Here is a 14,257-nt window from a genome sequence, read left to right as displayed (position 1 = left end):
CCTCAGACTGGAGGGCAGGGCACAGGTGGGTGTGCATCCCTCTTCAAAGGAGCATTCCTGGCATAGGATGAATTTGTAGGAAGGGAAGTCCAGATGGGGTAAGGAGCTGACCTAGGTGGAGGCTGAGTTGTGAGTTAGTGTAGATTCTCCCCAGTGTAGGCTAAACAGACCCTCAAGACCACTCCCTGTGGAACAAGACAAAGGTCAGGTGGGTTGGTGGAGTAGCTAGGTCCTAGAGCAGGCCACTGCTCTCTTACCTCCTCCAGCCCTCAGAGAGAGCAAGAGGGATGCTCTACTGTCCAGTCAGGGCTTCCTGCACACTCCCTTTAGAGGATTATGTTACAGGCAGGCCTGGTCGCTGAAAGGGCTAGTAGCTGACCTGCCTGCACTGTGCCTCCCTGCAACTCGTTAACTTAAGATTATGTGAAACAGTTATTGATTTAAACACTAATGAACCAACATCCCTCTACACACAGATAGGCAATTAGAAATGAACACATTGAATTAAATTTATTTGAACACTTAATAATTGGTCTGAATGTTAATATAGTTTTAAGTATTTGCTTACAACATAAAGTTTCATTTCACATCCTCTGAAAACCTTAAAAAGTGAGAAAAATACATGCTCAAATTTTCAAAACCCTACCGCTTCATTTATACTGAAAACACACAAAACCATTGATCGTGTGGACAATAAAAGCTGATATATAGTGCATTCTACTTAAGTTTGATACCACTGTCCACCCTGTGAGTGATTCTAATGCCCATTTTACAGATAAGGGCATGAGGGCTCCTAGAGATTCGGTCCTTCTTCAGGATCTCCCAGCTGGTAAGGGAGCACGGAGGTCTGAGGAGCTGAGCTTAGACCAGGCTGAGATTGCTTTCCTCTATGTTAGAGCAAGGCAGGGTAGTGGTCCGGCTCAGTTTGAAATGGTTACCCATCTCTTATGGCCTCCCTCTTCTCACAGGGTCACATGATGGTGGCAGAAATGCTTATGGACTCTGCATGGTTAAGTAGAGGATGTCCCAGGCTCCCACCCACTCTAGTTATCACCTCGATGGTTTAGGTACCCCAATATAGGGTATAATGGTGTTCTGAGACTCCAACTATCCTTCTTTCTTCCTCTCTTGGGTCTGAAAATCCTGTGGTTCCCCCAAGCTCAGGGTCTTGAGTTAAATGGGTCAGTTTCATTTCAGACAGCCATTGGGGTAAGATGTGACATGCATCCAGGGTGCAGGATCCAGAATGTTCAAATGCTAGCAGGTGAGACTTATCTGGAATGTTTAGGAAATTGCACATTGCTATTACATCTGATGGGATAGGGAGAGGGGTGGCAGGAGGTCAGGGCATGCAGGGACCAGGCCCAGAATGATAGCCTTTGGTTCTCGGCCTCTAATCTGAGGACGGCGGGAGCTAGGGAAGGTTTGGAGCAGAGGAGGGAGATTATCTGACCCAAGTTTTTGCAGACACTCTCTGGTTACGGAGTGGACAATAGATGATAGCAGTGAAGATAAAGTTAGGGTGACTTATGAGGAAGTTACTGCCCCAATGCGGGTGACTGCTAGTGTTGGCTGGACAACAGTGGTGGCTGTGGAGGTAGAGGAGTGATTGGCTTCTGGCAGTGTTTTGCACAGAACTGTCCACCTATCTGATGTGGAGAGTGAGATGAAGTAGGGAGTCAGGGATGGCTAAACACGAGGTTTTGGCCTTGTTTAGCAGAATGGACATCCCATCAGTTATGATGTGGGAAGTCAGCCGTAGAAGGAATTTTTAGAGTGAATATGAAGAATCAGGTTTTGGCCACATCACAAATATTCCAGAGGCTCTGAGTGGATGTGTCCAGGGAGCAGTTGGACCCAGAGGCCTGAAGTTCAGTGAAGGCATTCAGATTGGAGACAGCCACAATAGAGGCTGTGTGGGTCCTGGTGAAGCTGTGGGAGATTTCAGAAGGAGCATCTTTATGTTGTGGTAGTGCATTAGGGACAATTAGGGGAATGAAGGATCCAAATCGGTGTCTCAACTGGGCACCCCAAAGGTGGTGATGAGCACCACAAACATAGATAAGGAGCTGGCTGTGGGTGTGTGTACTTATGAATGGAAAGGTGCAGGGTCAGCAAGCCTTCTTAGGGGACAGTGGGCATGAGACAGATTCTGAGGTTTCTTCAGGAAGGTTAGATGTCAGGTCGGAGCAGGGCTTGTTACCCTTCTATGGCCTCAGCAAGATTTTGTGGTGACCCTTGCCTGGATTGTCTTATTCAGGCTGGTAGGTTAGTTAAGGGCAAAACACTCATTTGTGATGGGGCTGCCCTGTCTCACCAAAGTCAACATGCATTCACTGGCATGTCTCTGCTTCCAAGCTAGAAGTCTTGCTAGGCTGGGGCTTTGAATGACAGTGAGGTGGAGAGAGAAGGTCAAGACTGCTCATGAGATAGTGTTTGCAGTGCAGAAGCGCGAGAGGGCCAGGTACCCTGAGATCCTCACATAGGTTTTTGTGGTGGGTTAAAGCCAGAAACTGGGTTAGATGGGGAGATCTTCAAATGAGAGCTTAGTGCGCCCCGGAGCTGGGGGACTTTGGTGTTCTAGGGCGAGACCAGGTGGATTAAGATGCTGGTTGCAATTTGCCGTGCCCTGCCTGGATTCCGCATGCAGAGTGGCATGTTGGAATGCCAAAGAAATGCCTATGGTTGTGAGCTGGGGGTTTTGGGGAGTTGTCACTGTGAAGGGTCAGAGCCTTGAGGGAGGGCATTTCAGAATGATGTGCATGTGAGGAGGCGTGTGAATAGTTGGTGCGGGGCCCAGGCACTGGGCACTTAAGGTAAAATGAAGAGACTGAGTTTGGTTGTCTGGGAGGCAAGATCTGGGAGATCTCGGAGAAATTGGCTGACAGGAGAAGGGTGAGGCCCCACATACCAGGCCAGATCCTGGGTAGTGCTTTTCTGTTCCCAATCTGTTTTTACTGTGTACTGGACACAGTGATCAGTGGTACTGTAGAGAGAGCAGCAGGCACCGGGGCCACCAGCACCTGGTAACTTCCACACTGGGAAGTCGGGGGAGAGTGAGCAGGGGGAGATGTATGCTGGGAGGACTGAAGATTGTGGAGAGAGAAGTGTATGAGTGATTGTACCCACAGGGTTTTAAATTTACACACATCAGTAAGTGACAACATGGAGAGACTGATATCTTTGTAAAACTTTTTTTTCCTTAAATTTCCCGTGTTCAGTGAACCCACACCACACAGGGCCACGTTAGGAAGCATCAGATTTGATCAGAGGCAGAAGCAGCAGCAAGGGGATACCTAGGCCAGAGCCTTTATTGGGGTTTCCTCAGTAAAGATGAGGAGAGTAAGGTAAATAGTTTAGGACTGACTAATCTTAACAATTCTGGCAGGTCTTCTGGCTTGATGGCTGCCCCTGGTTGCCTGCCATGGGCCCTGGGCAGAGAAATAACTGACTTGGTGTGTGAGAGTTAGTTAAGGAAGTGGTTGAGACAGTGGGCTCTGGATGCCAGGGGAGATATAAACAAACTTGACTGTCAGTTTGGCCCCTGTAATTAATAGATAGCAAATAAATAAATACAGAATTGAAGGCAACACAGAACAAAAAGTTGCTCATAGACTAAACTGTCCTCATTTTTTAGGGCCATGTGATCTTTGAGGACGTGGCCATCCATTTCTCTCAGGAGGAGTGGGGCCTCCTTGATGAAGCTCAGAGACTCCTGTACCATGATGTGATGATGGAGAACGTTGCACTTCTGTCCTCTGTAGGTAAGGCCCTCATACCTACCCCAGGGTCCTGGGCTGGGTACTGTTCTTCCCTTTTTCCCTATGGGCAGCTCTGTCCTCCCCACAGCCAGACTGTGGGCACTACGCCCTCTCCTGCTTTCCTGGTGTATGTGTTGTTGGCACCAGGGCTGGCCTGTGTGCCCTGTACTTGCTGTCCTCATGAGGCCCCATCCCAGCTGCTCTGAGTATCCACAGACAGGGCTCAGGAGTCAGAAATCTTGAAGTCTGTCTAGGAGACCCCTCTCACTCAGTTTGTCCCTGGTCGGCTCACTCAGCCTAGATAGTACCACTTACCAACATACTTTGAGGTCTGCCTGTGCCAGGAATTTCAGCCATGAACATGCTTACTACTTGTGAGGACTACTGGGTTGTATTTTTAAAGGCTCCCCCTCTGATGTTCTTGTAACTAGAATGTTGACCGTCATGGGGTGGGTCACTCTGGGTATGTTTTGTCCACCGCCTTTCCTGTCTTTCCCTCTGGACTGGCCTCTTCCAGGTTCAGATAGTTACTCAGTTTGAGCAATAAGGGCAGCCCTGGGTGCCTGACAGGGTGGGCATTACTTCTGCAGTGTCAAGAGCAGCTCAAAAGAATATGGCCCTGGTACACGCGAGCTAGGAAATGGTGACCTGTCAGAAGTGGGTTTCAGTTATCCTGATATCTGTCCTGTGTTTACACTTTTATGATGCCAAGGCCAAACGCCACTCATTTCTACGTTTTCTTTCCCATTGATATTTTGATTCTGACTTCTGACCAAGACTCTCACCTGTTCCCTTCCACTACTGCCTTTGCAGTACCCTTGACATTTGACCTACACTTAAGGTGTTTTGACATCTGCGCATATCTTTAAATACCCCTTGAATACCAACTACTGTGTCACAGACATTTCTGTGTCTGGACACAACTACTACACAGTCACCAGCAGCCATGACCTTGTTGAAAGCCACTTACAGAGGAGTGAGTTAGAGGCCCTGCCTCTTCTTCCTGCATAGTACCTGCTGTGGTCTGAATGTTTATGTCTCCCCAAATTCATATGTTGTAAACCTCATGCCCAGAGTGATGATATTAGTGGATGGGGCCTTGGTAAGTAATTACATCAAGAGGGCAGAGCCCTGATGAATGAGATTAATGACCTTAGAAAAGAGACCCCACTGAGCTCCCTAGCTCCTTCTGCTATGTGAGGAACCAACGAGAAGTCTGTGACCCTGAAGAGGGCCCTCACCCAATCATGCTGGCTCCTTAATCTCAGAATTCCAGGCTCTGGAACTGTGAAAGATAAATTTCTGTTGCTTATAAGATTATTTTTGTTGTCAAAATACCACCCAGTCTGTGGTATTTTGTTATAGCAGCCTGAGCGGACTAAGACATAACCCCGTCCTTGGGGCCTTCCTCATCATCAGGGCTCTCACACCATGAGCTTCCCAGGCCCAACTCTGCACAGCAGGCCTTTCTCTCACTGGCTCTCGGCCCCCTTGCCTCTTAGCAGCCCCGTGGACTCATTCATGCTGTGTTTAACACTCATTTGTGATGGGGCTGCCCCGTCTCACCAAAGTCAACATGCATTCACTGGCGTGTCTCTGCTTACAAGTTGTTGGCACAGAGCCCAGGGTGAGGAGGCACCTTCTGAGCAAGGTGATTCTGTGGAAGAGTTACAGGTCAGAACTCCAAAGCCAGACCCGTCCACCCAGAAGGCCCAGCCCTGTGAGATGTGTAGCTCCCTTTTGAAAGGCATTTTGCGCTTGGCCAAGTGCAATGGAACACACCCTCAGCAAGAGGTGTACACATGTATGACAGATCTCTCCCAGTACAATAAGGAGCAGAGTAGAAAGAAACTCTCTGGATGGATTGAGACAAGGCCTTCTTTCACAAGGAACTGCAGTGGTCACATGGCAGAGAGGACTTTGACATGCAGGGAAGGTGGGAAGGACTTTCCAGCCAGCTCAGGCCTCCTCCAGCAGCAAGCCCTTCACAGTGGTGGGAAGCCACACAACACTGAGAGCAGTCAGACAGTTAAAAGTGGGCAAAATGATTATAAGTGTGATGAATGTGGAAATGCTTTTAGCTATAAACAAATGCTCTCTGAGCACCAGAAAACCCACACTGGAGCAAGATCCTCTGAGCACCTTGGGAGAGTCTTTACTCAACAGTCTGGTCTCATTGAACACCAGAGAATTCACGGTAGGCCAGTGCGTTATGAGGGCAACCAGTGTGAGAAGTGCGTTAAAGACTGCTCCATGCTTATTACTCATCAGAGAGTTTACACTAGGGGAAGGTGTTCTGAGTGCAGGAAATGTGGAAGATTCTTTAGATAACGCTTCACACTTGAGAGACATCAGAAAACTCACACTGGAGAAAGACCTTACGAGTGTAGTGAATGTGGGAAACGCTTTAAGTACAAGTCGCATCACATTAGACATTGGAGAAACCACACTAGAGAAAAAACCTTATGAGTGCAGTATATGTAGTAGACTCTTTAGCCAAAACTCCCACCTCACTCGGCACCAAGATGTTCACATCAGAGAAAAAACATGAATGTAGCAAATGTAGGAAATTCTTCATGGACAGCTCCACACTCATTATTCATCAGAGAATAATGCCTTATGAGTGCAGCGAATGCAGAAAAGCCTGTAGGTACACCTTTAGCCTCGTCCAGCATCGGAGCATTCATACTGGGAAGAAGCCTTATGAGTGCTGTGAATGTGGGAGAGGCTTTAGGAAGAAATACCAACTTGCTCAGCACCAAGAAGTTCACACCAAAGAGTATTGCAAATTGGAAAAGTCTTCAAAGAAAAGTCTGCTCTAATTTAGCACTGGGAAGTACTGCTAGTCAGTTTTGGTTTTTCTTTATTGTGTCTTAAAATACATGTAACAAAATTTGCAATCCTAACCATATTTAAGGGTAAGATTCAGTAGTAATACATTCACATTTTTGTAAAACAAACATCCAGATGTCTTTTTGTCTTATAAAACTGAAATTATACCCATTAAGCAACAGCTCCTCGTCCCCCCTCCCCAATCCTCTGACAACCATCATTCTGCTTTCTGTTTATAAATTTGTCCACTCTGGATACCTTATATAAGAAGAATCATAAAGTTTTTCTATTTTTATGACCAGCTTATTTCACTTAGCACAGTTTCCTCAAGTTTCATCCATGTTGTAGCATGTCAGAACTTCCTTCCTGAATAATACTTCATTTTATGTATGTGCCAGTTTTTCTGTAGCCATCCATCCATCAGTAGACACTAGGATGGCTTCCATCTTTTTGGCTGTTGTGAATAATGTTGTAATCATGATTGCACAAATATTTCTTTGAGGCCCTGCTTTTCGTTTTTTTAGGTATATACCCAGCAGCAAAATCGTTCGATTATATGGTAATTTGATTTTTAACTTTTTTGAGTAACTGAAGAGCTGTTTTCCATAGTAGCTGTACCATTTTAAATTCCCACCAACAGTGCTTAAGTGTTCCAGTTACCTACACCCTCCCCAACACTTTTTATTTATTTTTTTTTTTTACACTATCTTAGGGGACATGTGGTGTTATTTCATTGTAGTTTTGATTTGCATTTCCCTAAGGAGTAATGATGTTAAGCATCTTTTCACCTGCTTGTTGGCTGTTTGTATATGTTCTTTGGGAAAATATCTATTTCAATCTTTTGCCCATTTTTTAATCAGCTTTTTTTGCTGATGTAGGAGTTCTCTATATGTTCTAGGTGTTAACCACTTATCAGATACATGATTTGCAAATACTTTCTCCCATTCTGAGGGTTGTTTTTTCACTTTGTTCAGTTAGTCCTTTTTTTTTGCACAGAAGTTTTAAATTTCAACATAGTCCAAATTTATTTTTATCTTTGTTGCCTGTGCCTTTGGTATCATGTCCAAGAAATTTTTGTAAATCCAGTGTCATGAATCTCTTTTCCTATGTTTTCTTCTTAGAGTATTATACTTTTAGGTCTTTGATCCATTTTGGGTTCATTTTTATACATATCATGTAAGAAAAGGGTACAACTTCATTCTTTTACATGTGGCTATCCTGTTTTCCTAACACCATCTGCTGAAAAGACTCATTTCCCATTGAATGGTCTTTGTACCCTTGTTAAAAATCTGAGCACATATATAAGAGTTTGTTTCTGGGCTCTCTTGTATTCCATTCTCTATATGTATGTCTTTATGCCAATACGACAGCATTTTGCTATACACTTTTTTTAAATTTTTAAGTAGTGGTTTCACCCAGTGTTGAAACCCTGGCAAGTGGACTGTCAGTTCTCCTTCTGGAGCAGCTGGTTAAAGTGCCAGATATGTGGAAAACTTTTGTGAACTGTTGTACTTTTAGACCTACCTGGGCCTTTACTGAAGATCTGCCACTGCTAGTGTCTATTACAGAAGCCATCTTTCCTCTATTAACTGGCAGGGCGCTACTGTGTATCACCTTAGTCTCTAAAATGCTCAGGGATAGCAGATTGCTATGCTCTCTTGTTTTATCTGGTGTATTCACCAGGCATTTAGGCCATTTTGGCAAGGCCTCGTTTCCTCTCCCAGACTGGTTTGGGTGTGGATGTTACTGTTTTGCAAGATGAATTGAGCTGGCCTCAGCTGGCAGCTTACAAAAGTTTCTCTTTTTCGAAGGCATTTTTGTCTCTTGTTGCTTGTAATGGACCTTTCCAGTCACCAGGTTCCTCCATGTAGGAACTCCTCGCTCACCCTGAAGGCCTTTGTAATAGTAAAGGTCTCATTGTTTAAGCTACATTTAGCTTCTTGGGCTTCTATGCACTGTGTGCTGTGGGTGAGAAAAGAATTGGACTGTGCCAGAATGAAAGCATGAACAGGTTTTATTGGACTCTATATGTTTCAGAGGAAATAGGATGAAGAACAGCTCTCAGTCTAGGTTTGCTGCACAAGTTCTCCTGGGAAAGTTTAGTGCTCTGGCCTGGATGCAAAGATTACTTGTGGTTCTAATAGTTAGCTTGAGGACAGGGCAGTTGTCTTGACAATCTTCATTGCATCTGGCAGCAGCATGCTTTGGGTCATTTATACTCAGAGGATGTCCCTTCTTCCTCCCCTGATCTACCTGGTTGCCCGCGTCCTAAAGTCAAAAATCATGTAGTGGATGCAGGACTTAAAAGGCTCAGGGTGGGGACCAAATTCTGAACAGAAACCAGTTGGATTAGTAGGAAGTGGGGAAACTGCCACAAACCAGAGTGGATGTGCCCTTCTAAAGGGCATCCATCAGTGTCCCATTGTCTGTGACTATGGGATGAGGGTGTACAAAACTCCTCGGGACCTACAGACCTGTGTCCTATAGACACTGTCACTGCCAGAGCAACTGATCCAGAGGTTTTATGGATCCTTGTATTCTCCCTAGGCTGTTTGCTTCAAACTGTAGCTGTACATGCTGCTGATGGGTTCTACTGATTAACTCCAAAAGAAATAGAACCTATCAGATAGAGTTTGTGTCCCTCTGCAAGATTACAGAAAGCCATAAATTATGTCATAGAGGATTGGGTGCATTTGATTGTTATTCTCCCTTTCACTAGTCTATCGTAATTGAAGACATACATGTGATTTTCCAAGAGTAAGCAAGGCTGTCACATAAAAGAACTTTATCATCTGTAAATAGAAAGGTGCTTTTACATTCTGACGGTTACTATGTGCCAAAGAGCTGTTTAATATAGGAAGTTGGAATAAGCCAAATAACTTAAATTTAAGTTCAGTTGCACATGAAATAGTTATCAATTAAAATTTATGAACCATCTACCTCCTACACAAGCTTCCAATGAAGCATCTTTTAGATTTTACCCATATTTGAATATTTTTCCTAATAGTGCCTTTAGTGTATGTCTGTGTGTTATGAAAATTCTTAAAGCACTGTTTTAAATTGTGGAGGTTTTTGGTGTGTGTGTGATAAAATACAACATAAAAAAAATCTGGCCACATTTCATCACCACCACTGCTTATCCCAGTCAGAGTCACTATCCCATTCACCTGGATCTTAGTAACAGTCTTCTGCATGGTCTCCCACTTCTAATAGTTCTCAGCACAGTAGTCACAATAATTCATTAACATAGACAGGTTCCATTCCATTTCATTTTTTTGTCCTAGCTCCCCAGTTCATTTGTAACAAATTGAAAACTCTTTAAAATGGCCTGCCCTATTCTACGTGTCTGGCCCCAGAACATCGCTCAGCTCATCTCTTTCCACTCTCCTGCTTACTCACCTGAGAGTACTTACTTCAGGTCCCTTGCTTTTACTGGAAGGAAATAAACCTGACCTGAATTTAGGGTCTTTGTTCTGACTTTCTCTCCCTGGAACTAATTTTCCAAAATATTCACAAGGCTTAGACCATGACCTTCTTCAGTTTTGCTCTGATATCTTCTTAATGGAGTCTTCCCTTAATAATCTATTGAAAACTTTAATTGCAAAAATGTAACCCCATTTAATAGCACCCCTAACTTTATCTTATTTTGACAGATAACATATAGAAATATTACATAATTGACTATTGTCATTAATATTTACTGTCTTTTGACTAGAATGAAAGCCTCATGGGGGTCTTTGGGGTCTTCGACTTTTTAGATCCTGCTGTGTCTTATGCAGCCACAAGTGTCTAGAATGCAGTAGGTACTTAATGAGTATTTCTTAAGGAGAGAATGAATAGGATACTACAGATGCCTTATTTGTTTTTAGTACTCTAGCGAAGCTATCTCTTCTCTACATCATCCCTTTAAGCTAGTATTGTTCAGTGTACTAAAAAATGATTTAAATAAAAAAAAAATAACTTAGAGAGTCATAACCTCAGCTAGCTAAGCTTCCTGTGTAACCACGTGCTCAGCTTCATTCTTTCACTTCTCAGACTTAAGTGTCCCTTCAAACCGCACTGAGATCCCAACCTTGTTCACATGACCAAGAGCTATCTTGGCCACCAACTTTGAATAACTAAATAATCATTAATTTCAGTAATTTCAACATTTCACAAATAATTCTCTGAGATAATCTCAACTCCCCATGCATAGTTACTGCTGTTGCAGGTGAAATTATATTTACCTCCCAGCCGTGAAAGGAGATCATGTCATCCAATCCTTTATGTCAGAGATCAGGTACCCCTTTTCTGAATACTGTGACCACAGTCACCAGTCCTTTCAGGAAATCGCATGTGGTAAGTCACTCTTTCAGATAGCTCTTAGCTTCTAAAAATGAGTAGTACATATCAGGATATAGAGTAAGAAAAATGGGTCAGTTCCTACGCTCTACTTTTTTTTCTGAGGGAACCAGAGATGAAGCATTGCTCCACCTGCTTCAGGCCACCCCGTCTCTCTTTTCTGTATTGCCATGTGTGACCCTGTCTCTTCCCCGCTATGGCTCAGTCTGCATTCTTCACTCTTGACCCCATCCAATTGATTCTAAAGCTTCAGTCTACATAGATTCGAAGAGCAAATAAGACAGTGGTAATCAAATCTCAACTGTGAGTGGATGCACTTTGCGTCTGAGTGAAAATATGGCTCGTGTTCCTATCTGGTTTTGTAACTTTGGGGAACATCTGAAATAAGATGTCTCCGTACATTACTGTGATCTACACAGACGAAATTCCACTGAAATCTGGGTTTGTCCCCTGTAAGAAGTGTGAAAGGCCGCCCCCTCCTCAGAGCCTCGACACCCCTTGCCAGCGTCCCCTGCTTCGGTGCCGGGGACAGTTCCCTGAGGCCCAGGGCACTGAGAACTACATTACCCGGAAGGCACAGCGCCGGGCGTCGGCGGCACTAGACCAATAGAGGCTGATCAGAGTCATTTCCATGCGAGAGGAAGGCGTCTGGTGTCATCTTCAGGTTACATTTGGTAAACTTGGATCTGTCCACAAATCTAAACGTTCGTATCGCTGGGCGAGCCTGAGGTAATGACCAGGAAAATGCTGCGCCCGCTGCTCCGTTCCGTGCCCGCCCCGCCCACAGGCTCTGGTTGCGCTGAAAGGGCCAATTCAGGTACATGGGGCATCCTCTGGGCCCTCGCCCAGCTCTTTCCTATTCTGCATTAAAATGTCATAGTTCTGGGTGTGGGGAGAGGGCAAAGAGGGTAAAGGGGATCAAATATATGGTGACAGGAGGAGGTTAGACAGGGTGGGGTGGTGAGCACACAATGGAGTACACAGATGTGGTATTATAAAGTACACCTGAAATTTATATTATTAATTTAAAAAACTACAGGCAATTAACTTTGCTATAACAATGTATGTGGTCCAATGAAAAAGAATTCATAGTTTTGTTCTTATGACAGTTCTTTTAATGTAAGTCACATATTTATTTATCCCACCCCTACCCCACCCTGCCAATTTTGGTCTTCCAAACTTTGAAATATTAAAAATTGCATAGAACTTACATGTGCAGTTGAATAACTGGCTCTAAAATCCGTTTACTGCCCAGGTCAAGAAATGGGATATAAATAGGATCTCAGGAGCCACCAGTGCACCTTCCAGAGGGATTATCCACACTCCCAGAGAGAAGCTCCTCTCCAATGTTTTCAGGTAAGCATTTTCTGATACTTTTACCAACTATGTGGGAAATACTTGATGAAAGTAATTGAGTTTCACCTATTTAAAAAAACTTTCTGAGAAACACGGTGGAGTGAGAGTCATCCCCAGATCTCTCTCCTTGAAACAATAATAAGCTGAACATCTAACACTCAACAAAAAACACTCAAACTGCACACCAGCACATCTGAGTGTGGGATCTGCGCATAAGAGCTACCACAGGTCAGAAACCCGGGTGTCGATGGTGGACTGGGAGAAACAAAAAAGCTGCCTCTCGCAGCTGGAGCTCCCTGTAGGGGGTTGTGGAGGGAGAAAGTGCTGTGAGTTCCCTGAACAACCCTGTCTGGGAGAGCTGGTAGCAGTGCCCAGTCATTGGGGCAGAAAGCAGAGAAGCAGGATGGCAGAGAAACAACAGTTGATTTTTATCAGCCACTCTTGCAAAACCGAGGCTGAGGTGCATCCCCCACCTCCCAACCTAGAGGGCCCCTCCCCCCATATCCTCTGAGGCTGAACACCACGGAGCCCAGGGGAATCAGAACAAATGCTACCTAAACTATCGCTAACACTGACAGGGACTGAGACTGAGAGTAGTGAGCGCAATTAAACATCTATAAGAAAAATAAAAAAGGCATTATTAAGGCTTTATATAAAGCAGGAATCCAAGAGACTTAGACGCCACCTAATGGAAACGAAAAGAAAAGCGCCTTCTTTGCAACAGGCTAAAGAGAGACCTTTATGTAATAAATCTTTCTGGAAAAAAGCAGAATACACTTCCATTAATGCCCAGGTGGAGAAATAGTCCATTAAACACCATCAACCACCAAGGTGACAAGGCATCTCAGAAAGAAAGAGAAAAATCTCCAGAAAAAAAGCTTACAGACATAGAAATATTCAACTTAAACAACAGAGAATTCAGGATGGTACTTCTGAAAAAACTCAGTGAATTCCGAAACGAGTTTTATCAACAATTTCAAGAATTGAAAAAACAATTAGATGAGCAGAATGAGTTCTTTAGTAAGGAGCTCAAAACCCTCAAAAAGAACAGGGTAGATTTTCTGGAGATGAAAAACACAGTGCAAGAGTTGAAAAATGAAATAGGAAGCTCGGGATATAGAGTTGACCAAATGGAGGAAAAGATCAGTGATATCAAAGACAGAAATCTAGAAATAAATCAAAAGGAAGAAGAGAGAAACCGAAGAATGAAAATTAATGAAACAAATACAAGAACTAGCTGATACCATCAGGAGAGGAAACTAAGAATAATGGGCATTATTGAAGGCGAGGGAAAGGAAGAGGGGCTAGAAAGCATTTTCAGACACAGTGGACTAGAATTTCCCAAATCTAAGGAATGAGCTGGAGCTTGGAATTCAAGAAGTCAACAGAACACCTAATTATCTCAACCTAAAAAGCTTTTCATCAGGACACATTGTATTAAAGTTATCAAAAATCAACAACAAAGACAATTCTTAGGGCAGCCAGGGAAAAGAAGAAGGTAACTTATAAAGGAGAACTCATTAGATTATCCTCGGACTTCTCAGCACAATCTTATAAGCCAGAAAGGAATACAATCAAATATTCAAACTATTAAGTGAAAGGAACTATCAGTCTAGAATAATGTATCCAGCTAAGCTTTCCTTTAGATATGAAGGAGAAATCAAGACCTTTCTAGACATACAAAAATTGAGGGAATTCTCCACTATGAGGCCTGCACTACTGAAAGGGGACAGCTCACCTAAAACAAAATGACAAAAAAAAACAGGAGTAAGGTGATTGTCAGGCAAATAGAAGCAGAGGAGTGCAACCCTTACTAAGAACAGGGCTTTAAAAGCATAAACAATAAGAAGAGAATTACTATAGCAAGATAGTAATGAACGTTCAGCATAAATATGGACTAATTGAGACAACAATGACAAAAGGGGAGGATTCAAAGATCTAAATTTGCAAAGGGGAAAGGAGATAAG

At 43.7% G+C, this 14,257-nt stretch overlaps 1 protein-coding gene across 19 annotated transcripts in view; it reads left to right on the top strand.

The window, feature by feature from the left end:
- The window catches only part of LOC105304862 (zinc finger protein 501-like), a 42,924-nt gene that overhangs the window by 1,986 nt on the left and 26,681 nt on the right, over nucleotides 1–14,257 (top strand). For 14 of the 19 annotated variants that reach the window (XR_002777026.1, XR_002777025.1, XM_011379168.2 and 11 more), the window contains exons 1-2: nucleotides 11,631–11,751; nucleotides 12,190–12,290. Coding sequence is in view for 1 of the 19 variants with exons in the window: in XM_011379168.2 (XP_011377470.1) it covers nucleotides 12,281–12,290 (10 nt within the window). In the remaining 18 variants the exon portion in view is untranslated. Of the gene's footprint in view, nucleotides 1–224; nucleotides 1,265–3,637; nucleotides 3,765–11,630; nucleotides 11,752–12,189; nucleotides 12,291–14,257 lie in introns of those variants that run through there. The other 5 variants (XM_023522756.1, XM_023522758.1, XM_023522760.1 and 2 more) reach the window with 2 other exon arrangements.

This window comes from Pteropus vampyrus, unplaced genomic scaffold, assembly GCF_000151845.1.
Source record: "Pteropus vampyrus isolate Shadow unplaced genomic scaffold, Pvam_2.0 Scaffold357, whole genome shotgun sequence".
Taxonomy (NCBI): domain Eukaryota; kingdom Metazoa; phylum Chordata; class Mammalia; order Chiroptera; family Pteropodidae; genus Pteropus; species Pteropus vampyrus.
This window is presented reverse-complemented; position numbering and strand designations above follow the sequence as displayed.